General features: G+C 40.5%; 1 protein-coding gene and 1 long non-coding RNA gene across 2 annotated transcripts; both read left to right on the forward strand.

Moving 5' to 3' along the window:
- The first annotated feature begins 596 nt into the window (after nt 1-596).
- LOC137087169 (serine/threonine-protein kinase pim-1-like) lies at nt 597-3429 on the forward strand. The gene is made up of 7 exons (XM_067452046.1): nt 597-680; nt 1054-1148; nt 1410-1457; nt 1618-1996; nt 2102-2281; nt 2408-2496; nt 2748-3429. The coding sequence occupies exons 1-7, from the start codon at nt 677-679 to the stop codon at nt 2751-2753; spliced, it is 801 nt and encodes a 266-aa protein (XP_067308147.1). The 5' UTR covers nt 597-676; the 3' UTR covers nt 2754-3429.
- A 569-nt stretch (nt 3430-3998) lies between these two features.
- Nucleotides 3999-9724, forward strand: LOC137087185 (uncharacterized). Its single transcript, XR_010907530.1, has 3 exons — nt 3999-4632; nt 4738-4775; nt 9607-9724. It is a non-coding gene; the product is annotated as an uncharacterized lncRNA (long non-coding RNA).
- Nucleotides 9725-26530: the final 16806 nt, after the last annotated feature.

Consider the following 26530-nt stretch of genomic DNA (forward strand, 5'->3'; position numbering starts at 1 on the left):
AAAGGGAGAACCAGTTACTGTTGACCCTGAAGTCGAAGATGACCATCACGACCAGTCAAAGGGAGAACCAGTCACTGGTGACCCTGAAGTCGAAGATGACCATCACAACCAGTCAAAGGAAGAACTAGTCACCGGTGACCCTGAAGTCGAAGATGACCATCACGACCAGTCAAAGGGAGAACCAGTCACTGGTGACCCTGAAGTCGAAGATGACCATCACGACCAGTCAAAGGGAGAACCAGTCACTGGTGACCCTGAAGTCGAAGATGACCATCACGACCAGTCAAAGGGAGAACCAGTCACTGGTGACCCTGAAGTTGAAGATGACCATCACGACCAGTCAAAGGGAGAACCAGTCACTGGTGACCCTGAAGTTGAAGATGATCATTACGACCAGTCAATTGAGGGCCTTATCATTAGTGACACTCACGACGATGAGGACTCGAGTGACGACGATGAGGACTCAAGTGAAGACGATGAGGACTCGAGTGACGACGATGAGGACTCGAGTGACGACGATGAGGACTCGAGTGACGACGATGAGGACTCGAGTGACGACGATGAGGACTCGAGTGACGACGATGAGGACTCGAGTGACGACGATGTCTTTTACAGTGCACTAGAGGACATTGTGGCACCTCAGTTGAGCCCACTGCTGGCTAAAAAGGGAACCCTTATGGGTCAGTTTGTTAACAAAACCCTAACATAACCCAACACACACACACACACACACTTTTATCAGCGGTTTAATGGTTTATACTTTAAATTGACTTTAAAACATGCTTTGGTTAAGGTTGGTGGAAAAGTGTTTTTTAAATATTTCATTTATTATGTATGGGTGAAGTTGTATATTTTATACTTATTTTTTTAATGCCTACTACATAAAAAATGTCGTTTTTTAAATAGTCCTGTAGTGATGAAAGCACAAATATTCAATTTAGTAACTCAATTAATATATGTATCAGACAAATCTTGTTGAAATGGTTTTAGATAATGTAGCGGGTGTCACTGCTTCACATTTCATGTCAAAACATCTTTTTTTTCTTTTAACAGACATAAATTCCTGCTGCTATGAAATTGGCATCAAACTGGGTCAAGGAGGCTTTGGAGCTGTTCATGCAGCGACTCGTTTAAAAGATAACCTTCAGGTATCAATTTTCATTACTTACAATATCTATCTAGAAGCTAATTTATGTTGTATTATACTTGTCTGACTCTCTCATATCCAAGCACTCTTAGTGTGTCTTATATTCACTATTTAGTGCACTTGACATGTCAGACCTGCTCTTCATGTTTAAAGTGTTATTTATGAAACTGTACGTGTTTCATGAATTCAGGTTTAATGACTGAAATATATAAACTTTGAACATATGAATTCTAACGCAAATCCTGTGTGTTTTTTTCATCAGGTGGCGGTGAAATTTGCGTCTAAAGAGGATGCAGAATTTGTCAGTGTTGTAAGTACTCTGCGCTCTCTCTTTTTTTCCACTCAGTTACTGCGTTTAATTTCATACATCTCATATGAACAGTTTTTTGAATAGACAAACTACCAGTGTCAACAGTTTGTCCAGGACTAGACTAAATCCTTCTACTCCTCATAATATCTGTGTTTTCTAGGACCGCTATTCCACACCAGTTCCACTCGAGGTTGCTCTACATATTCGAGCAAATCAGCTCAGGGTTCCTCAAATAATCCAGCTTCTGGACTGGCAGGATGAAGCTGACTGCTACATTATGGTGATGGAGCGGCCCATGCCCTGTCAGTCCTTGGATGTCTTCTTAGAGAGCTACACGGGCACCATGGATGAGGAGGATTTAGCCCGTATTATCATGTGGCAGACAATATTTGCAGTGCAGACGTGCTGCCAGCTTGGAGTGTTCCACAGGGATATAAAGCTAGAAAACCTGCTGATTAACCCGGACACTCTTGAAGTCAAATTAATAGACTTCGGATGCGGCGAATTTCTTACCTCTGCGGGTTACACATCCTTTGCTGGTATTTATGGTTTCTCAAAGTTAAAAATGTTGTTAGCATCAAATAATTTCTTGCAAGGTAATAAATATTCTAGTAAAAACTTACAAATAAAATATTTTTCTCCAGGCACAGAAGAGTTCTTCCCTCCAGAGTATTGGATCAAGGGCAGGTACTACGGGGAACAAACAACAGTGTGGTCACTCGGCATACTGTTGTTTGTTATACTGTGTGGGCATTTTCCCAAGAGCCGAGACATGGAGAAGCTCCTCAAAGAAAACATGTGGAGCAGAGATGGCTTGTCACAAGGTGAGATCTTAATTTGAGCAGAGGACAATCTGAATTCGGAAACCTTCTAGATGCAGAAAAAATGAACATGTGAGCCTAGTGGTGTTTGTGAAGTTTAAGGTAATAATCAGACATCTTTCTCCACAGAATGCTGCGATTTTATTGGCTGTTGTCTGAAGCTCGACCCAGAGAAGCGGATTAAACTGGACAATGTCAATCTCCACAACTGGTTTAAGGTATTAATTACAAGCTTTGAAGTCTTTTTGATTCGGTTTACTTATCAGACTTAGCTTTTTTATGGGCTGCAACTGTCATCGAGTCAATCCTGATACAGATGACAAGTAGTGCCGAATATGTACACCTCCTAAAATATTTTGTTCTTAACTGTCCAAATGTAAGAATATTACCTCTCTTTATTGCACATTTGTTTTTATGCAGTTTTTGTAATGTATTTAGACAATTAACCTGATTTCTGTTTTTATTTCAGATGTGAAGAATAACAACTTAAGAATTATGGGTCTGGCACCAACAGCCTAACATACAGCACACACACACACACATACACACACCAGCACCACATACTGGACCAGCAAACCAGCACCCCATACTGGACCAGCAAACCAGCACCACATACTGGACCAGCAAACCAGCACCCCATACAGGACCAGCAAACCAGCACCCCATACTGGACCAGCAAACCAGCACCCCATTTTTAACTTAAACTTGTTCTTAAATCTCAATTTTTTAAGAATGTTGCTTCTCATTGTTGCACATTTATTTTCTATGCAGTATCATGTATTTAGACACTAAACATGAATTCTGTTTTTATTTCAGATTGATGACGTGGAGAATAACAACTTAACGATTATTGGACAGTCTGACACCATCAGCCTAACATATACCACATACACACACACACACACACACACACACACACACACAGACTTTTTAAACAATTTATATTCTTACTCAGGCATGAAAAAGGCAAACCAGCACCCCATACTGTACCAGCGAACCAGCAGCCCATACTGGACCAGCAAACCAGCACCCCATACTGGACCAGCAAACCAGCATCCCATACCGGACCAGCAAACCAGCACCCCATACTGGACCAGCGAACCAGCAGCCCATACTGGACCAGCAAACCAGCACCCCATACCGGACCAGCAAACCAGCACCCCATACTGGACCAGCGAACCAGCAGCCCATACTGGACCAGCAAACCAGCACCCCATACCGGACCAGCAAACCAGCACCCCATACTGGACCAGCGAACCAGCACCCCCTACTGGACCAGCGAACCAGCACCCCCTACTGGACCAGCAAACCAGCACCCCCTACTGGACCAGCAAACCAGCAGCCCATACTGGACCAGCAAACCAGCATCCCATACCGGACCAGCAAACCAGCACCCCATACTGGACCAGCGAACCAGCAGCCCATACTGGACCAGCGAACCAGCAGCCCATACTGGACCAGCAAACCAGCACCCCATACCGGACCAGCAAACCAGCACCCCATACTGGACCAGCGAACCAGCAGCCCATACTGGACCAGCGAACCAGCAGCCCATACTGGACCAGCAAACCAGCACCCCATACCGGACCAGCAAACCAGCACCCCATACTGGACCAGCGAACCAGCACCCCCTACTGGACCAGCGAACCAGCACCCCCTACTGGACCAGCAAACCAGCACCCCCTACTGGACCAGCAAACCAGCAGCCCATACTGGACCAGCAAACCAGCACCCCTACTGGACCAGCAAACCAGCACCCCATACTGGACCAGCAAACCAGCAGCCCATACTGGACCAGCAAACCAGCAGCCCATACCGGGCCAGCAAACCAGCAGCCCATACCGGGCCAGCAAACCAGCACCCCATACTGGACCAGCAAACCAGCACCCCATACTGGACCAGCAAACCAGCAGCCCATACTGGACCAGCAAACCAGCAGCCCATACCGGACCAGCAAACCAGCAGCCCATACCGGGCCAGCAAACCAGCAGCCCATACCGGGCCAGCAAACCAGCACCCCATACTGGACCAGCAAACCAGCACCCCATACTGGACCAGCAAACCAGCAGCCCATACTGGACCAGCAAACCAGCACCCCATACTGGACCAGCAAACCAGCACCCCCTACTGGACCAGCAAACCAGCACCCCATACTGGACCAGCAAACCAGCACCCCCTACTGGACCAGCAAACCAGCACCCCCTACTGGACCAGCAAACCGGCAGCCCACGCTGGACCAGCAAAAAATACAAAATAAATTTTAAAAATTTGCATGAATTGAAATTATATTCTCTACATCTTATCTGATATTTTAAGAGACTTATTGACCTTTCCTTGTGTGGTGTAAAGTTCGGGTAAATATAAAGACTCACTTGTTTATGAATTAATTAAGGAAAATAATGCAGGACATGTCACATTAGAGGCTGTTTTTCACAAACTATTTCTACCCCTTTATTTAGGGATCAACATTAGGAACGACAGTGCCTTCTCCTTTATGGTAAGTTCTTATACTGTACCTCATGCTTATTCATAATGATCTGCAGTAGGCTGTTTTATGCTTTTGGTATGATGTTTATATATAGTTAAGCTCTGAGCATAGCTATATCTTTTCCAGAGAAGGACAACAGTTAGAAATTCAAAAAATAATGGTATCTGCTAAAAGGGCCAAAGCAATAATGGTACCATCATCAGGTCAGGTGAGGTAGAGTAGCATCTCCATTTTACAGTCATCAGCTTCTGTCTTCAGGAAGCCGCTTCTCTGAGTGTTTGTCATATTGTTAATCTATTTGGTATCAAATTAGATCAGTAAATATGGCAACAAGTTGTGCATTGTCATGTGCCAAGGACGACACACATTATCTGTTTGATCTGTGTATGAGCGGAGCAGGCTTGGTCAGCTCTCAAGGGAGTTGGCTGGAGAGGTGGACAGTAACTAAGTACATTAACTTGAGTTCTGTATTTAAGTACACTTTTTGAGTATCTGCACTTTACTTGAGTATTATTTTTTCTGGAAACTTCTGACTTTAACGTCACTATATGAAAGACAAATATCATACATTTTACTCCACTACATTTCTGTCAAGATCTACAAAGTCGAAAGTCGTTTCTGTAGCAGCTTTGAAAGTCAGTGGATGATTTTTTTTTTTTCTTTTTTAAAAGGTGTTTGGGGTTTTGCAGAAAGCCTTTGAGGAATCACTCTTGTAGGGTCAACAAGGGAGTTTTCAGATAAACCAAGTTGATTATGTCTTAAGTGAACGTAAACAGTTTGGAGAAATCAGATGTGTATCAGTGTATATGATCCGTGCGTTCGGCCTTAAAGTGACGGCAGCTTTGTAACTTTTATACAAGTATTGAAATGAGTTTAAGTAATGCCACCTTCACGTGCTATCGGAAATTTGATATTTCCACATCTGAAGTCGTGATTACGAGCTCATCCCATTCAAATTTTGAAATGGGAGGGCGTTCATGTGAAATTTTTACCCAGGAAACTCATATTTACGATAATTCCAAGAGCACATGAATGCAGCATAAGTCATATCCTCATACACATACGTATGTCGGATGGAGCATTACTGACTGGCTTAAACCATGATGGCATAATGTGCATTTATACAAAAAGAATAAAATAATGCTTCACTCCCGCCTGGCTCTCTTCTTGAGTGATGGAAGTAGAGGTCTTCACGGGGCAACAGAGACCCGTGGACCTGGCATCCGACCCGGGACCCGGACGGGTTCGGGTCTATATTTGAAATGGTCAGCCGGGTCCGGGTCGGATCCCAATCTATTACTTTGGGTCCCGGGTCTGTTTAACGTTGTAGCCTATGTAATACGTGATAGTCAGCACGGCTTGTGTGTTTTATATAACTTGCAAATTGCTAAATTAGGATGAGAAAAGTTAAGCCAGGAAATAAAGTTTAGAAATATAACAAAAAAAAACACAAACTCTCTTTCGTGCTCGCTCAGCCGTTTAGAAAGTGGGCTGATTTAATGCATGCGCACAGTAAATGTACTCAACAATATATTTCAAATCAGCAACAAGACCTCAGGTGAACTGTCACATAAATGTTTTCTGTAACGCTCAAATTGCATAAAAAAGCTCATATTTCAGGTTGCTCCAGCTAACGCGCGAGTGCAGTCTCCTTCCGCTGTGACTGTAAAAATAATGGGAATGATCCGTCTTGTTTGAGAGTCAGCCGAAACTTTAACGTTTTGGTAGTCAGACGCAGCAGATTATGGCAAATAAATAATGCTAACGTCAGCAGCCATGGCACTGAAAGAGCAATCGTTTTTAGTTCAAAAGGGCAAACAGTCAAAGTTATTATATGCGGGTTAACTCGAGTCGAAATGCCCTGCTGTAAATCCGTCACCATGACATAAAGTAGACTTTTACAGATGAAATGATGAGTGAATCAAGCATGCTTGGAACAACAAGAGAGGAATATTGTTAAACATCACAATCAGGTACAAGGAGGGAGACGACAGCTATAACGTTAGGGAGGCTGAGACAAAGTTATTTTTCGCAGCTTGTTTATTGACTTGTTAAGAGCAGTTTATAGTAGAATATGAGATATTCGGGTCCAGTAAGGTCTGTCTTCCTGCTGGGTTCGGTTCCAGCTATCAAATAGTAAACGGGTCGGGGTCGGTTCTGTGTGGAACATTGCGGGTCTCTTTGGGTTCGTTTGGCCGTGTTTGAAAGCAGTGTACAAAAAGTATCTGTGCTCCGATTGGTCAGCGTTACCCATGTGACGGAAGCCCTCGTGAAGGGCGGCAAAAAAAAAAAATCAACATACTAGTCTTTCTGTCTGTATTAGGTACCTTGCCCTCAGGGCCGGCGTTTGCTATAGGCGAGCTAGGCGGTTGCCTAGGGCGACAATTGTGTTAGGGGCGCGAGCGCTCTAGTGCCGCCCATTACTTCCCATTAAGCATATAATCGGAACAAGCGAAATACAACATAATGTTCATGAAACATGATCATCATAGTGCGCCCCCTCAGCCACACGTTTAATTACTTATCAACCTGATTATTAGATTGAATTGATGGTGATTATTGATTATTAGTTCAGGCGTTAGGTCAGGCAAGTGCTCATCTTGCGCGTTCATCAAAAATGAGGCGCCTAAACCCGCGGGTGCACAGGGACGGAAAAAGAGAAAAAGAGAAAGGAAGAAAATCGAAAGAAAGCCCAGTATAGAGGTTAGTCTTCTTATCTCAGCCAATAAGTTGTCAAACAAAATAAAATTACTTAGTATCAATCTTATCAACTAATATTTATTTTATAAATATTATTAATATTGTCACCAAGCTATCACTTGCTAGTTTTCTACATAATTACTATACGTATTGCAAACATAACTTCACTGACAATAATCTACAATAACCTACATGGATGTCATTTAAATATCAAAAGTCCAGTTCGTTATGAATATGAATAACGCTCTCTACGTGGGCGTCAGAAGGAAATAAATACGGCCTCTCGTTTTTTTTTTTTTTTACTGGAGCAGCCTAACGATAGATACCATATTATTTACATTAAACAGAAATATGCTGTGTTCACTAAATTCTTCACAGTGACTGTAGTGTAGTGGTAAGACGCATGGCATCAAGATTTGATGCAGATTGATCAGAGGTTCGATCCTGCCTTTTACCACACTCGCTCTATTCCCTTTTCCCATCACATATCAGATCGGAAAGGCATTTATTTTCAATAAAAAGTGAGAAAATGTTTGAAAAGTGGAAATAAAGCGTCGAACGTGTTTAATAATAAGTGCTTCTCGGTTAGGGGTAGGCCTAGGAAAACAGACGTGCTGAATTAGAATAGAGACGATAAAAGTGAGTGGGGTGGGGAGGGGTGGGGGGCGCAAAACTCCATCTCGCCTAGGGCAACCAAAGAGCTAGAGCCGGCCCTGCTTGCCCTACATAATCATTGAGTCACTGTGGGGGCAACCTGGTCTCACGGTCTCAAAAATCCGTGGGACAGTCAGCATCCGTGGTCCACACACAGATTCACACATTTAATTATTTGCATTAGTAAAAGTAGACATGATTTTATGAATATTTATAGGTTACTTTTATATTTCGGAGCAACTAGCTTCACTCCTACCCTAAACCTACCCACTAATCAACAATATAAAACACATAACAGGCAAATAAATGTACAGTCACTGTTATTTATTGCAAAAACGGATCAGAAACAGTATAGAAGTATTAAAGGACAACTCCGGCAAATTTTTAAGTTTATCTTGATCGTTATATCTTAGTGAGTACAGTCTATAGAAAAAAAACGAACCAGATTGGTGCTTGCAACGCAGAGTTATTACAGTTAATGCCCAGAGCCCCCCTCAGCTAAAGCGGCAGCTTTGGGGGCATACACGTAACAGGTATCTTTGTGCCTCTTAACAGACACAAAATGCAATTAAAATGTCTGTCCAACATGAACAGGGCCCTCACACGACAACGAGATGCGTTTAGCCACTTAGCCATTGTTTAAATTCACCTGTTTTAGCCGGCTAGTTGTGTCTCGCGCTGAAGTCCCGTGGGAACGCAGCGGTAGCCGGAAAATAGGCAGTCCAGTTGGGAAGAGCGTTGTGTGTGTAAAGAACGATTATTTTATTAGGCTACTGCACATCTTTCCTCAAGCCGTGTGTGCCCAAATGGAAAGATAAATAAAGTTTACATTACCTCCACAGTGACTGCACCCGTCTTTAACAATGGAATGGCATTTTTCTTCAACCGGCCCGGCTGTGTTGTGTCTTTATCCCTCTATGGTACGGTGTTGCCTCGAGGCAACATAGTCTATTTTAGATTATTCTTAATCAAATGAAACACCGATGTATTGTTCAAACCTATCCCCGGGACGAAGAACTCAAATACTAATCAATGAAAGTGTAAAAAAATGGGTCACATGACCCACAGGGGTCCATTTTGTGTCCTGCTTCAGTCATGTGCACAGGTCACATGGTTCCATATTTTCTAAAATGAAAACGGCATTTTTCACTAATTCCCTGTCCAGATAATCACCCACAAAAATATTAGTCACCTTCACTGGTTAGTAAAAAATTATTTTCAAGAACTTTACATTATATATCATCAAATGTTTTAGAGTAAAAAACAAAAAACTGTGTGTTGCCTCAAGGCAACATTGTACCATAATGGAATCGCGTAAGGCCATAGCAGATACACTAGGTTTGATACAAATACAGCATATTTGTAAGGAAAAGAGTTAGAATTATCTAAATATATCTGCATATTTGCACAATATTGTAATGCATGTATAAAAATAGTAATACACATACTATAACTGCATATATTATGATCTGCACATTTTCTATAGCACTCAAAAAAGGTATAAAACACAACTGATGAGGATGAGGTGTCGTGATGAGGAAGATGAGGCCAAAGTGACAGTCCGGCAGGGAGAGAGTGAGGGTGAGATCGAAGATGGAAATGAGGATGAAGATGGTTATGACATGATATGATAACTTGATGTGATAACTTGATGTAATAACTTGATGTAATAACTTGATGTAATAACTTGATGTGATGGCTTGATGTAATGGTTTGGTAATACTTGTGTTCCACGATGGTACAATGTTGCCTGAGCGCAACAGCTGAATTTGAAATGTTGCTTTTTATTAAATATGAAATTTGTAATACATTATAAACTGGGTAAATGTGTTTGTTCAGGTCTCTGGTTAAAGAAATTGATTTTTTCAATAAATAAATATATTTATTTTTTCTACATGAAAACGTAAAAAGTTTAAATTTGTCCATTGTGGTACAATGTTGCCTTGAGGCAACAAACTTTTAAAAAATAAATAAAAATTAAAATTATGAATTTTTTTATTGCTATTGTTAAAGTGTCCTATTTTAAGCAGGAAAAACACCACAAATATTTTTTTCTTCATTGAAATCATATTGCGTACCATAGAGGGATATAAGTTAGTCAATTGTTCGCTGCAAATTTTTACAATTCAGAAAGGCACAAACTCGAACCATTTCTTCTTCACTCGTGAGCCCGATTAGATCATCACTCTAGTGATGTCTGGTCACGAACGATTCGTATTTTTGAACCGGTTCTTTTTAGTGAACCGGGCGAACCAGTTCACCAAATCGGACTGAATCGTGCTCAACGGTTCGCGTCTCAAATCAGCGCTGACCACACACGTTATTTTAGTTACTCACTTTCTGACATGAGTGACAGTCCCTCCGAATATAAATAAACTAATGTCTTGAATTATATTTTGCATCTCCAACCGTTCACTGAACTGAGTCATGTTTTGCCGAGAGATCTGATGAACTCACGAGCAGCTGATACTGAGCATGAGCGAGTAACTGAATGAGCAGCGGTCCTCTCCTCAGGATCAGCAGTAACGTTACAGAATCGAAAACAGTTTCTCTCGGACACGTTCAATACTGAGGACCGATGAGCAGAGCCTCTTCATAAACATGATGCTCTTCTCGACTTTCCGGCTACCGCTGCGTTCCCATGGGACTTCAGCGCGAGACACAGCTAGCCGGCTAAAACAGGTGAATTTAAACAATGGCTAAGTGGCTAAACGCATCTCGTTTTCATGTGAGGGCCCTGTTCATGTTGGAAAGACATTTTAATTGCATTTTGTGTCTGTTAAGAGGCACAAAGACACCCGTTACGTCCATGCCCCCAATGCTGCCGCTTTAGCTGAGGGGGGCTCTGGGCATTAACTGTAATAACTCTGCGTTGCAAGCACCAATCCGGTTCATTTTTATATATATAGATTGTACTCACAAAGATAAACGATCAAGATAAACTTAAAAATTCACCGGAGTTGTCCTTTAACTAATGTTGCATTCCAAGTCTTCTGAAGTCATACGATATTTTTGTTTAAAAAAAATCTAATTGTGCAGAATATACACACAAAAAAAGAAAGAAAAATAAAAAGTCAAAAACTTTTATACCGCTTCATTCGAGTACAAATAGTAAAACAAGACTTACAAATTAATTTAAAGTTGTGTGTGGGTGTCGCTTGAAAAGATGAGGGTGTATGACAATTAAAATATTTCATTGATTAGTTGTCTATGAAATATGTAACAATACAATATTTGGATGGTTTTACCCTACATGATTCAACATATTGGCACAAAATCTATTTGAATCCAAGTTTCGAGTCCAGTTGTTTGATCCATTTGCTTGTCTTTTCTGTAGCTGTCGGCAGTCTGTAAAGTCACGTAAAGTTTAAAGGTGCCCTAAAATGAAAAATTTAACCATTGCCTCCTTACAGACCCTTTTTATGTATTTTTAGAAACTTGGTTAAAACAATTGTAGAACAGAATTAAATGTATATTAACAGGAAAATCTTGTGAAATAAAACCATTTCAACCTCGTTACACTCACCCCCACTGATTTCACTAGATTTTGCGTAACACCATGAATAGCATACAAAAGATTAATTCATCATCAAAAAGAAACAAAATAAAATAAACAAAATCATGCACAAAATACTCAATGAGATTACTTAGCAATCAGGTGTAACCCCCAAACATAGACTGAAGAAAGTCTACCAACATTATTGCTGTCCATTGAAGGACTAGGAAAGGCAAAGGTTAGCTACTCCTTTACCCAACCATAGGAAGACATGCCATATACACATCCTATCGACAGATTACATCCAAGTTTGCATAATTGTCTATCTTAATAGACTACACACAAAAGTGCATTACTCCTTATAAAAAAATTCAAAGTGCGAAATACATGAAGTAATAAGAAAAAGGGAAAAAAAAGAGAGGAAAAAAAGAAGTAACGCCCAAACTCTGTATCAACTCATTTCGTTTTCTCCAAACGAAATTCACAACAAATAGGTGAGACATAGTCTGAATGAGCCTATTTAACGGCTTTACCAGTCTTAACAGACTACACACAATTACATATTCTTTTCTCTTTACGAAAATATAACACAGAAATTGTATCAATAGATAGTATATTAACAACAACAGAACCAAAAACAAACAAACAAAATGTTATACAAGAATAAGTAACTCATAGTATCATTTTGGTTTACCCAAAGAGATTCTTAACAAATTGACAAGACATAGTCTGAATGAGCCTATTTAACGGCTTTACGAGTCTGCCATGTCTAGTACGATAACCCTCACTCTGATCAGGTTCTTTCCCTGACAACTCCGTCTTTTCAGAGGTAGATGGTTGTACAGTAGGAGAAGTCTCATTAACCTTGCTATATTCGTGTACTGCCTTAACTTCAGTGACATACTCCCCACTCAAATTGACACCTGAGGCAGAATCATCCTGATTCCTATTTGTGTATTCAGAGGGGTCACAACCACGGTTATCATAGCCCACATGGAAATCAGCACCAGCAAAAGTAACCTCACACTCACTGTTAGCAGATGTCACCAACTCCCCTTCAACTTCCACACCATCACTTGCCTGAGCAGTTTCCTCACACATCACATTCTGCTCATCCAATTCATCTCTGTTTGCTACAGAACCACCAGAGCTGCTAGAGAGGTCAGCAACCCACTGAGTAGTCCTTTCTTCTGCAAGCTGCTCAAAACTAGAGTCCTCAGGTACATCACCACTCAAACTGGATAACTGTTCCTCGACTGCGTCTGCATCAAGCAATGGCAGAAAGTCAACCGGCATAATCAAATTCCTATGAACAGTTTTAACAATACCCGAAGGGCTTCTGAGTTTGTATGTGTTCAACACGGAATTTTTGTCAATCACTACATAAACTGTGCTCTCCCAACGATCTGCCAGTTTCTTTTTACCTCTTTCGCCTTTGTTGGCCAATAAAACTCTTTGGCCAATGTCAACTGGATGTCCCTTACTTCTTTTGTTGTACATTTCTGCTTGTTTGTGTTGTTGTTTTTCTGACTGCAAGCTTCATAGCTTTGCAGAGGTCTCGCTTGAGTGACTGCACATACTTGTCAATGTCAACTGTTTCTCCACTCAAAAGTACGGGTTCAAACATAAGGTCAACAGGTAGTCTCGGAGTACGGCCGTACATGAGAAAGAAAGGCGAAAAACCCGTTGTTTCATGAACTGTACAATTATATGCAAAAGTCAAGGTGTTCAACATTTGCGGCCATCTGGCTTTAGATCTGGGGGGCAATGCACGGATCATGTTACCAAGAGTTCGGTTCATTCTTTCCACCTGACCATTGCCCATTGGGTGGTATGGTGTGGTGTGCGATTTGTCAATACCAGCCAACTGACACAGCTCCGCAATCAATAAACTCTCAAAATTGGCACCCTGGTCAGAGTGAATACTAACAGGGAAACCATACACGCAAAAGAAGTTGTTCCAAAGAACCCGTGCCACTGTCTTCGCAGATTGATTAGGACACGGATATGCACACGCCAACTTCGTAAAATGGTCAGTGACTACTAAAACGTCAACAGACTTATTGTTGTGATCTTCAGCAGACCAAAAGTCTATACAGACTAGTTCAAGTGGCGACGAAGTGGTAATGGAAACTAATGGGGCCCTAGCCTCTGGTTCAGGAGCTTTGCTCACAATGCATCTCTTACAGTTGTGGACGTAATCCTTGACATCTTTCTCCATTGTATCCCAATAAAACCTCTGTCTGGCCAACCCCAATGAACGCTGCTGACCCTGATGGCCCGCATCATCATGGATGCCTTTCAAAACTGCCATTCTAAGCGCTTCAGGTACAACATATTGGTAAGCCTTCTGTTTTGTCACTGGGAGCTTGGGAGTTTGTTCACACACCAGTCAGAGCAAACAAGGGTTTGGCCAGTACAGAACAATTTTCAATGAAATGCTGGTAGTAGATTACCATCCCTAAAAAGGACCGTATTTTGGAAGGTGATGGAGTGACACCATCTAACTCCATCAAATCAGCCTCTCCCACCTTGACTATAGCTTCCACTTTATCTGGATCCCTCGAAATTCCATGCTGTGAAATTACATGACCCAGATATTTAACTGAGTGCCTCAAAAACTGACATTTTGAAGGTGAAAGTTTCAAGTTATGCTCTTTCAGGCGTTGAAATACCATTTCCAATCGGGCGAAGCTTTCCTCTTCAGATTTGGCGAACACTAACAAATCGTCCAGGTAACACAGAAGACTTAAAAAGTTCTGGTCACCAAATATGGTAAGCATCATACGCATAAACGTGGCAGGGCTATTACACAGCCCTTGTGGAAGACGATTGTATTCGTGCAGACCTAAGGGTGATGTTTCCCCCCAACGCAGCCAGGACATCACTCTGATGTGGAAGCGGGTGGGCGTCTTTAACAGTTCGGGCATTAAGCCATCTGAAATCTGTGCAGATTCGTAGATCGCCGTTCTTTTTTAACACGAGAACCAAGGGAGAGGCAAATTCACTACAGGATTTACGAATGATGTCTTTTGCCTCCATCTCATCCAAAGTCTCTTTCAATTTGTGATAATGAGCAGGCGATATTCTGCGATATGGTAACCTAAATGGTCGGTCATCCGTTAGTCTAATACTAAGGCAGAACTCCCGCGCCTCCCCACAATCTAGATGATGCCTCGAAAAGACTGTTTCGTAAGCCCCAATCAAATCGACAAGTTTCTCTTTGCACTGTAAGAAAACCTCGCAGCCACCAATTGGAATGGAGCTAAGCCCTAGCTTTTCCAACTTATCATTCACATCACAGATGTCACTGCACACGCTTCTGGCAGTAAGGCTCCCACAGGAACTACTTTGCACTTTCCCCACATTTTGGTGAACGGTCAAAATGTCGGACAACTGATCAAAGTCCTCTAAGGCAACGCAGGGGAAAACATCTGCAATTTTTGAGTTTCTGCGTAGAGTAATTTCTGCAGTAGTGGGGTTGATAATCTTCATGGGTAGCCACCCATCTCCCCACAGCGGAGAAACTATTCGCCCAACCATTATCTGTTTGTTCACACATGGTGATGCACATGGCTCAACAAGTACTGTGCTGCCAGCTGATAGCACAGCACCTGTTGGCAAACGACCCCACACTAAATGTTCCGTCTTAGGCTGAAGGGTTACAGCACTTTTCAACTTCAAAGTTCCGACCTTGTCTGGGATGTACTCCCCTCGCCATCTCTCTAAGCTAGACAGCAGACGAAGAAACTGGCTACTGTCACTCTGGCCTGGTGCATCAGGTTTACTCACAACACGCCAAAATCCATCATTTGACTTGAAATGTCGTATAAGTGGCTTAAGAACATTTGTACCCATAACAATTGGATCAATCTGTCCTTCAACAAACAGGACTGGGACTAAAAACTTGTACCCATAAACCTCAAGTTTCAAATCGCATAGTCCTAAAGGGCTGGTTTGTTTACCCCCACAACCCACTAAAACAATGTCTGCAGGGGTCAGCATGTCTTCTCTCATCACACCTGCTTGTTTTAACATAGGTATCATGTCAGCACTGACGGTAGTTGCCATCGAACCAGTATCCATCATTCCTTTCAACTCAACTTTATCCTGCACTAAAATATTAGTGTAGAACAAACTTTCACTCTGAGCAGTTCTCATGGTGTTTTGCAGGATTACTTTGCTGGACTTTGGGATATTTTCACAAAAGAAAGCATATACAGACTCAATGTCATCACTATCAAAGGAGGTTGAACTTATGTGCCTACCATCGCCCTCCTCCAGATGGAGGCTCAATAGTTTCCCTGAGAGGGCCTCTGACTGTGACCATCGACAGCAGCAGTCGAGCTGTTTGGCCTAACCTGTGACGCAGACATCTCACACGTGTCACGTGTATGTCCAGGAAGGTAGCAAGTGAAACACAATTTGTGTAATCTACAGTGAGCAATTGTACTGTGGTCAATACTTTGACAAACTTTACACACCTGTGGTCTCTTAATAATCTGTTTGCGATGCGCAACTGCTTTGGAGGACTGTGCGTTACATGTCAATGCTTTCTCTAGCATGTTTAGTATTCTATCCATTGTGTCACTTTCACATGTTGAATGATCAGGCTCAAATGCACCCCCTGAAGCCCTAACCACTTGGGTTCTACAAGGTGGTGTACCACCCACATCAGTACTGACCGCACTAGCTGTTTGTTGTGAGAGCTGACACTCGTACACTTTGCGGTCTCTTACGAATTCATCCAAACGGTCTTGGACCTCTGCAGCTGTCCACTCGCGCTGTGGTTTGCTCAAGAACATCATGGAAAGACCTTTATCAGGACAATTACGTATGAACATAACTGCAAGCTCCATGTCACGATTTTGCAATGTTCTGCCCTCACTTTTAAGATGCTGTTCAGCTAGGTCAGCAGCTTTGTTTAATCTGATCCAATAATCAAAAGGGCCTTCGTTATGGTATGGCTTGGTTGCATAAAAGTCAGCTAGGGGGAGACCTGTAGATATCACACCCCCGAAGTGCTGTTTGAGGATACGAAACACCATATCTACATCACCAGTCCTAGAGACTGAAGCACTATTGCGCAGCCATATCTGAATGACATCTCTTGCCCGGCCCATCAACTTGTTTATGATTTCATCAATGCGCTCTTGATCAGAATAATTCCCTTTTTCAAGGTAAGCTCTCATCAAATCTTCCCATTCAAAGATTGAACACTTATCTGAGCTGTCACCACGAAAGTATGGTGGCTCTCTACCACCTTTCAGTACAAGATTCATTTTTGAACCATCAATGATGGTGGTCCCACACTGATTCACTTGTGAGCACCTCTGACAGTCATGGAACAAGGTGGATGTAGGTAGCTGACTGTTAGGAAACAAGCTGGCTTTAATCGACTGACTGATATCAGAGCTCAATTGTTTTACCTGTTCATTAGATAGTGCTACAGTTGATTCTGAGAAGCTCATTTCAAGTGGTGGTATGTTATGAGACATTGGAGTAGAAAAATGTACTCTGTTACCATCAGAATCAATGCTATTCATCTTCCCGGGAGTACATGGACCAGTAAATGGTAAAACGCCTCTGCCTCTCCCAAAATGGAAGCCACCAAAATTACTGGTATCATTGTTTGAGTGCATCATTGATTACCATACCCCCCAGAAAAAAAAAAATAAATAAAAAAAATAAAAAAAATCTTTCACAGCTGAATAAATGATTCAACCCTTTTGATTTTACATATCTATCAATTTGACGAATTACTTAAAACATTTAATACGCTATCAAATCAATATTTGCTTGCTATGTCTTAATCTCGCTGATTCAAAGATACCGTAATCTTAGTTCATGCGTCTCCTCGGTGAAGCAGTAAAACAGCAAAGTCTGACGTCGTCTAATCTCCGTGCATCAGTCCGCGCGTCATCTCGCCGAAACTGGAAAGCGGTGAGATCCGACGTCGTCTCTCCGTGCATCAGTCCGCGCGTCACCTCGCCGAAACTGGAAAGCGGTGAAATCCGACGTTGTCTCTCCGTGGAGCAACCTCGGGAGTTCAGCAGCCGCTGAACAATCGAATGGGTCACGTCACCAGTGTAACCGTATGCTTCTTGTAGTCTGCGTTGTGTTGAAAATCAGTGAAGAATGACAGGAGATCATCGGATTGGGTCTGCATAGAAAATGTATTTTTATATAGACAGGCCGTCACGACAGCTTCAGCTCACGTTAGTGACACTGCCAACAAAAATAACATTTCACAATATATGTTGAGTATATATGATCTTACATTTGTAAGTGCCAAAATGAATAAAATAAAGAGCTTAAACATTGTGTATTTATGTGTGTGGATTATTCTCAAATGCTAACAACTAATCTGCAGCATAGAACAAAGCACAACTCTTTCGTTCGGGAGAAAGACGGAAAAGACCGCTAAAAGAGCAAAACGGCAGGTATGGCTGCCTGGCCTGAACCACTTTGTTGTAACAGGAGGGGGGGGGGGGTGTAAATGTAATTTAAATGTATATTAACAGGAAAATCTTGTGAAATAAAACCATTTCAACCTCGTTACACGTGCGCGAGAGAGAGCTCGCGTGCGTATGGTTGCCAGATTGGACATGTTTAGATAAAAACCGGAGTATATATGGGTTTCTTTTCACAGAAAAGCTCTGTTTGGGGGATTTAATTACTGAAATCGAGCTCTTTCTCGTGCGCGGGTGATCTGAAAACACCAATAAACCAGTAAGCTGCATTTTATCAATCTCCATTTGAGATGTTTGGCTTAAAGTATCATTCAGTTGGTCTGTGTTCTGTCAGGACTCACGAGCCGCTTCACTGAACTGCTGTGAGCTGCTGAAATAAGCCAATCAGAGCAGAGCTCAACATTAATATCCATGACTCTTCCAGATAAGGCGAAAACAGAGCATTACATAGAGCCATCACTCGACAACATCTTTTTTCGTGACTTTTCCTGTAAAATGATGTATTGGCAATAGATACTGAAATGTTGATAGTCACGAAAGTCATCACTAAATTAGACTAATTTGGATGGTCACTCTAAAAGTGTGTGGTTTTAATAAGAGGATTTTAGGACTTTGTCTCGGGGGGAATAATTTAAGTGTGTAACAACAGCAATTTTGTCTGATTTCTAACCCTGTTTTGATGTAAAGTAAATGGAGTCGATTCCACAGTGGGAGTCGGGAATCGGAGTCGACTCCAAAAAACCTGGAATCGAACACCCCTCGTTAAAATAGCAGTTTTCTCACAATTTACAAATAGTTGGAAACATTTGGGATATTGTAAGTACTCAATTGAATAAAATGTATAACACTGGCATGGGGTTTTGGGATATTTTACTGTTTTTGTGTGTGTTATTTTTACATAGTGCACCTTTAACCATATGCTTGTATTTTAATGCATTGTATTTTCAGAGCTTGCATTTTTATGGGCTGAAATAGAACATGGTTGTATATTTAAGATGTGAATATTTCAATTCATAACATTTCACACACAATTTAATCCATAATTCACCTCTCAGATTTCACTTCCAAAATATTCATTGTTTAAAAATACAACCTATAATATTAGACAGGTTTGGACAGATTTTATTTTGCTTTACAAATTCAATCTAAACTCTCTTCTATACGGTAAATAATAATAAATAATACTAATAATTAGGTAAACCTCCTGAAGTTAATGTTTTGTACGATTGTCATGGCAACATTGCGTGAGCGGCTGCTGACTAGCTCTTACAAGAGTTTGCTAGCTCGGTATTTTGACTGAATATAATAAGGTTTCTTTCTCGCAAACCCTTATACTGTGCCTCCTGGACACTTTCATAGAAGATAGAAGGACATAGGAGGACATTGGAACAACAGCAGGGTGAGTAAAACATGACTTTATTTTCATTTCATGGTGAACTAAGTTATCACTTTAATGAATAATCCAACGAAGCATGTAAACTGTGCTGTTTGTTTATTCAGAGTGGAAAGTATGTGGTTCATGTAATAATTACAATGTGAAAGCCATGTTCATCAAATTAGGAATAATATTAATAACGAATGTGTACATATTGTTAATGAATTTAATACATTTATTTAGGCCGAACCAGCCTATCTAGCTCAAATGTATGACCTCTGTGATTATGAAACCCTTTCTACGGCCCTACCCGTACATGACTTAAATAACAATCATTGTGTGTGCTGATTTTTTTTTTAAAATAAATCTGTTGTATTCTGCATTTCCTAAGTACAATAATGGACTCGCGCTACGAGTACGAGTTCAGCGGCGACGCCGAAGCCCCGCGAACAGCAGAATAGAGCAATGACGTAGGAAGTTCTCGGCGGCTCTGTTACGTCATTTAGAATGTGACATCACAGTAATCAGGTATAAAAAGGCTTATGCTGTTGAATCTTCACAACTTGCTGTTCGTTGATGATCATTTCAGTTTTTCTTGTGTATTTCACTTGATTCGTGCTTTAATCACAACAACTTGCTTGCTTTTTGGATACTTTGTTTTATTACGCAATAGATTTGCCAATATTACAACATTTTTATCTGTACACGACTCAAATCAGCACCGATAAATAACAAACCGCTGACCTCGCTTCACATCTTGCAGTGACAGTCGGCGGTTAGCCTAGTTAAGGCGTAAAAATGCTTTTTACTTTACTAGGACTGTACGCTTTGTACCAACGAGAACGGAAGAAACCCAACAACACCCAAAACGAGGACCAGAGTGATGATGGTAAGTAAATGAGATGTTCATGTGGCCCCACTTTACATTAGGTGGCCTTAAGTAACGTTACTATGTACATACATCAAAAAATAAGTGCAATGTACTTACTGTGTTCAAATTGCATTGCAAAGCATTTGCTGATAATGAGGTGGGATACGGGTACACTGTAAAAAATTTCTAGTGCTTTCGACGAATTATTATTTAGTAACTAGTTCCACAGATGTTTTACCTTCACTCAATTTCGTTCTAGAAATTGTTACCTGAATTAATATTTTTTAATTGGCTCAAACTTGACTTCAACTTTAAAATGTATGTTTACTCAACCTGTTTTTATAATTAATTCAACTAAAACGTTTTAATTAAGGGTTTCATTTTTAAATGGTTTTAATTGTTACTAGAAATTGCAGTGGTGGAACTAGTTACAACATGTTATAGTGAGGATAAAAACAAATTAAAGCACATTGTATCATCTGCATTTATAACATTTGTCATAAAAACAATACATTTTCATAAGAATGAATTTCAAATTTCTTTAAATAATAAAAAAATGACCAAAGCCCTTGTCACTTTTCTATAATGTCTTTAATGCACCTTTAGTTTTGAAACTACACACACAGTCAAAGTAGATACAGTGGAGCATTCTTGCTACGTGTCAGTGTTTCAGCTGGTAAAGGGATAGTTCACCAAAAATGAAAATTCTGTCATCATTTACTCGCCCTCATGTTGTTCAAATCCTGTATAATTTTATTTGTTCTGCTGAACACAAAATAAGATATTTGGAAGAATATTTGTAACAAAGCAGATAGAGCAACCATTCACTACCATAGTAGGGGGAAAATACTATGGTAGTGAATGGTTGCTCCATCTGCTTTGTTACAAACATTCTTACGAATATCTTATTTTGTGTTCAGCAGAACAAAGAAACTCATACAGGTTTGGAACAACATGAGGGTAAATGACAGACTGGCTTGGATGAGAAACTTTGCAACGAGTCAGCATCAATGGATATCTTGGTCACACTCTGTTGGAGAAAGAAAGAGAAAAGTTAATAAAAATAAAATACAATTATATTCTTTATACATTTTATCAATATTAAGAATTTACTAGCATGTGTGACTAAACTAAAGTTTAGAATTCGTCCCACTTGCGAGGACGATGAAATAAGCGCCATTTTATCATAGGATTCATGGTTATGTTGTTCCCTTAATTTACGGGACAATTTCAAAAGTTGGAACACGAAAAAAATCACGTTCAACACAACCACGTAACCCTAAATAGCGTACATTATTTGGTGAACCTCGCAAAGTCCTTTGATCTGTATCCTTCCGCGAAATCAAACAAGTACCCCAGAGATGCTTCCGCGAAAAACGAGCAATACAGATCCTTCCGCGTAGTCAAACAAGCTCTTGTACGTATTCATTAAAATTAGGCAGATTAAATGCCACAATTAACTACATATGTTCATGAATTATATATGTATATTAAATATGTAATCTGTAAGTGTTGTAGGACCCATCTTCTCTTTATAATGCAGATACCATCATAAACAAAACATCGAAAATACATCTAATTTCACAAATATTGTTCTGATATAGGCTATTTTATCAAATGTTTCCAACAGCCCATTTCAACAGCACAAACAATAATCTATTTACCAGAATAAAATATTGTGTGTAAAATAGGCTATTGTGTTGGCCATACAGCCTACTTTTATAAAATGTTGACTGGATTCGCGTTTTTTAGTCCAGTCAACATTTGCAATTCTAAATGTTAACTGGATTTGAAAATATCAATTCATTTAATGTTTTTCAAATATATTTCTGCAGACTTAATATAATATGTCTTCTTAACTAAGCACAAGTAAGAAAATTAGTTCAACATATATTTTTTTGCTCTTCCAACATTTTATTAATTGGAGTTTTTAGAGTGTAGAGTTAGGGTCAGGTGTGGTGATGTGGGTCAGTTTAAGGGGGTTAGGTGTAAGGGAAGTGTCAACTGTGTAATTACAAATGTGACTACAGAAATTAATTACAGATGTAATTACATGCAGGTATTTTTAAAATGTAAGTACAATGTAAAAACACACATGTACACAATAAGTGCATTATATCAAATGATTAATTCAAATGTTAGTACATAGTAGTTAAGGCCACCTAATATAAAGTTCATGTTATGAGAATATGTAACTCTTTTTGCTTATTGGAGTCTGCACTGGCTCTATGCTTATTTTTGTTATTTGTTTTTTTTTTTGAGGAAAGTCAAAATTTTAGAAGCACAGTTGTAGTAAATTTTATTGATACTGTAATATTTATGTCATTACTATCTTTAGGTGAGCCTTCTTATCAGGATATCACCAGTGACCCTGAAGTTTGCTGCACTGCAGAGGAGCCAGTCACTGGTGACCCTGAAATCGATGATCAAGATCATCAAGACCAGTCAAAGGAAGATCTAGTCACCGGTGACCCTGAAGTCGATGATCACGACCAGTCAAAGGAAGAACTAGTCACCGGTGACCCTGAAGTCAATGATCACGACCAGTCAAAGGAAGAACTAGTCAGCAGTGACCCTGAAGTCGATGATCACGACCAGTCAAAGCAAGAACTAGTTACCTGTGACCCTGAAGTCGATGATCACAACCAGTCAAAGGAAGAACTAGTCACCAGTGACCCTGAAGTCGATGATCACGACCAGTCAAAGGAAGAACTAGTCACCGGTGACCCTGAAGCCGATGATCACGACCAGTCAAAGGAAGAACTAGTCACCGGTGACCCTGAAGCCGATGATCACGACCAGTCAAAGGAAGAACTAGTCACCGGTGACCCTGAAGTTGATGATCACGACCAGTCAAAGAGAGAACCAGTCACTGGTGACCCTGAAGTTGAAGATGACCATTACGACCAGTCAATTGAGGGCCTTATCATTAGTGACTCTGAAGTTGAAGATGACCATTACGACCAGTCAATTGAGGGCCTTTTCATTAGTGACCCTGAAGTTGAAGATGACCATTACGACCAGTCAATTGAGGGCCTTATCATTAGTGACTCTGAAGTTGAAGATGACCATTACGACCAGTCAATTGAGGGCCTTATCATTAGTGACCCTGAAGTTGAAGATGACCATTACGACCAGTCAATTGAGGGCCTTATCATTAGTGACCCTGAAGTTGAAGATGACCATTACGACCAGTCAATTGAGGGCCTTATCATTAGTGACTCTGAAGTTGAAGATGATCATTACGACCAGTCAATTGAGGGCCTTATCATTAGTGACCCTGAAGTTGAAGATGACCATTACGACCAGTCAATTGAGGGCCTTATCATTAGTGACCCTGAAGTTGAAGATGACCATTACGACCAGTCAATTGAGGGCCTTATCATTAGTGACCCTGAAGTTGAAGATGACCATTACGACCAGTCAATTGAGGGCCTTATCATTAGTGACCCTCACGACGATGAGGACTCGAGTGACGACGACGTCTTTTACAGTGCACTAGAGGACATTGTGGCACCTCAGTTGAGCCCGCTGGATAAAAAGAGAACCCTTAGGGGTCAGTTTGTTAACAAAACCCTAACATAACCCAACACACACACAAACACACACACACTTTAATCAGCAGTTTAATGGTTTATACTTTAAATTGACGTTAAAACATGCTTTGGTTAAGGTTGGTGGAAAAGTGTTTTTTAAATATTTCATTTATTATGTATGGGTGAAGTTGTATATTTTATACTTATTTTTTTTATGCCTACTACATGAAAAATGTAGTTTCTTAAATAGTTATGTAGTGATGAAAGCACAAAATTCTATTTAGTAACTTAATTAATATATGTATCATATGGTTTTAGATAATGTAGCTGGTGTCACTGCTTCACATTTCATCTTTTTTTTCTTTTAACAGACATAAATTCCTGCTGCTATGGAATTGGCATCAAACTGGGTCAAGGAGGCTTTGGAGCTGTTCATGCAGCGACTCGTTTAAAAGATAACCTTCAGGTATCAATTTTCATTACTTACAATATCTATCTAGAAGCTAATTTATGTTGTATTATACTTGTCTGACTCTCTCATATCCAAGCACTCTTAGTGTGTCTTATATTCACTATTTAGTGCACTTGACATGTCAGACCTGCTCTTCATGTTTAAAGTGTTATTTATGAAACTGTACGTGTTTCATGAATTCAGGTTTAATGACTGAAATATATAAACTTTGAACATATGAATTCTAACGCAAATCCTGTGGGTTTTTTTCATCAGGTGGCAGTGAAATTTGCGCCCAAAGAGCATGCAAAATTTGTCAGTGTTGTAAGTACTCTGTGCTCTCTCTTTTTTTCCACTCAGTTACTGCTTTTAATTTCATACATCTCATATTTACTGGTTTTTGAATAGACAAACTACCAGTGTCAAGTTTAAATCCTTCTACTCCTCATAATATCTGTGTTTTCTAGGACCGCTTTTCCACACCAGTTCCCCTCGAGGTTGCTCTACATATTCGAGCAAATCAGCTCAGGGTTCCTCAAATAATCCAGCTTCTGGACTGGCAGGATGAAGCTGACTGCTACATTATGGTGCTGGAGCGGCCCATGCCCTGTCAGTCCTTGGATGTCTTCTTAGAGAGCTACACGGGCACCATGGATGAGGAGGATTTAGCCCGTATTATCATGTGGCAGACAATATTTGCAGTGCAGACGTGCTGCCAGCTTGGAGTGTTCCACAGGGATATAAAGCTAGAAAACCTGCTGATTAACCCGGACACTCTTGAAGTCAAATTAATAGACTTCGGATGCGGCGAATTTCTTACCTCTGCGGGTTACACATCCTTTGCTGGTATTTATGGTTTCTCAAAGTTAAAAATGTTGTTAGCATCAAATAATTTCTTGCAAGGTAATAAATATTCTAGTAAAAACTTACAAATAAAATATTTTTCTCCAGGCACAGAAGAGTTCTTCCCTCCAGAGTATTGGATCAAGGGCAGGTACTACGGGGAACAAACAACAGTGTGGTCACTCGGCATACTGTTGTTTGTTATACTGTGTGGGCATTTTCCCAAGAGCCGAGACATGGAGAAGCTCCTCAAAGAAAACACGTGGAGCAGAGATGGCTTGTCACAAGGTGAGATCTTAATTTGAGCAGAGGACAATCTGAATTCGGAAACCTTCTAGATGCAGAAAAAATGAACATGTGAGCCTAGTGGTGTTTGTGAAGTTTAAGGTAATAATCAGACATCTTTCTCCACAGAATGCTGCGATTTTATTTGCTGTTGTCTGAAGCTCGACCCAGAGAAGCGGATTAAACTGGACAATGTCAATCTCCACAACTGGTTTAAGGTATTAATTACAAGCTTTGAAGTCTTTTTGATTCGGTTTACTTATCAGACTTAGCTTTTTTATGGGCTGCAACTGTCATCGAGTCAATCATGATACAGATGACAAGTAGTGCCGAATATGTACACCTCCTAAAATATTTTGAACTATGTTCTTAACTGTCCAAATGTAAGAATATTACCTCTCTTTATTGCACATTTGTTTTTATGCAGTTTTTGTAATGTATTTAGACAATTAACCTGATTTCTGTTTTTATTTCAGATGTGAAGAATAACAACTTAAGAATTATGGGTCTGGCACTAACAGCCTAACATACAGCACACACACATACACATACACACACCAGCACCACATACTGGACCAGCAAACCAGCACCCCATACTGGACCAGCAAACCAGCACCCCATACTGGACCAGCAAACCAGCACCCCATTTTTAACTTAAACTTGTTCTTAAATCTCAATTTTTTAAGAATGTTGCTTCTCATTGTTGCACATTTATTTTCTATGCAGTATCATGTATTTAGACACTAAACATGATTTCTGTTTTTATTTCAGATTGATGACGTGGAGAATAACAACTTAATGATTATTGGACAGTCTGACACCATCAGCCTAACATATACCACATACACACACACACACACACACAGACTTTTTAAACAATTTGTATTCTTACTCAGGCATGAAAAAGGCAAACCAGCACCCCATACTGGACCAGCAAACCAGCACCCCATACTGGACCAGCAAACCAGCACCCCATACTGGACCAGCAAACCAGCAGCCCATACTGGACCAGCAAACCAGCACCCCATACTGGACCAGCAAACCAGCAGCCCATACTGGACCAGCAAACCAGCACCCCAT

The sequence above is a fragment of the Pseudorasbora parva genome, chromosome 1 (genome assembly GCF_024679245.1).
Source record: "Pseudorasbora parva isolate DD20220531a chromosome 1, ASM2467924v1, whole genome shotgun sequence".
Classification (NCBI taxonomy): domain Eukaryota; kingdom Metazoa; phylum Chordata; class Actinopteri; order Cypriniformes; family Gobionidae; genus Pseudorasbora; species Pseudorasbora parva.

Bases quoted from the DNA above. Each gene is read 5' to 3' on its own strand.
- LOC137087169 (XM_067452046.1), top strand. The intron at 1,458-1,617 runs GTAAGTACTCTG...TGTGTTTTCTAG, and splicing joins ATGCAGAATTTGTCAGTGTT to GACCGCTATTCCACACCAGT. The intron at 1,997-2,101 runs GTATTTATGGTT...ATTTTTCTCCAG, and splicing joins GGGTTACACATCCTTTGCTG to GCACAGAAGAGTTCTTCCCT.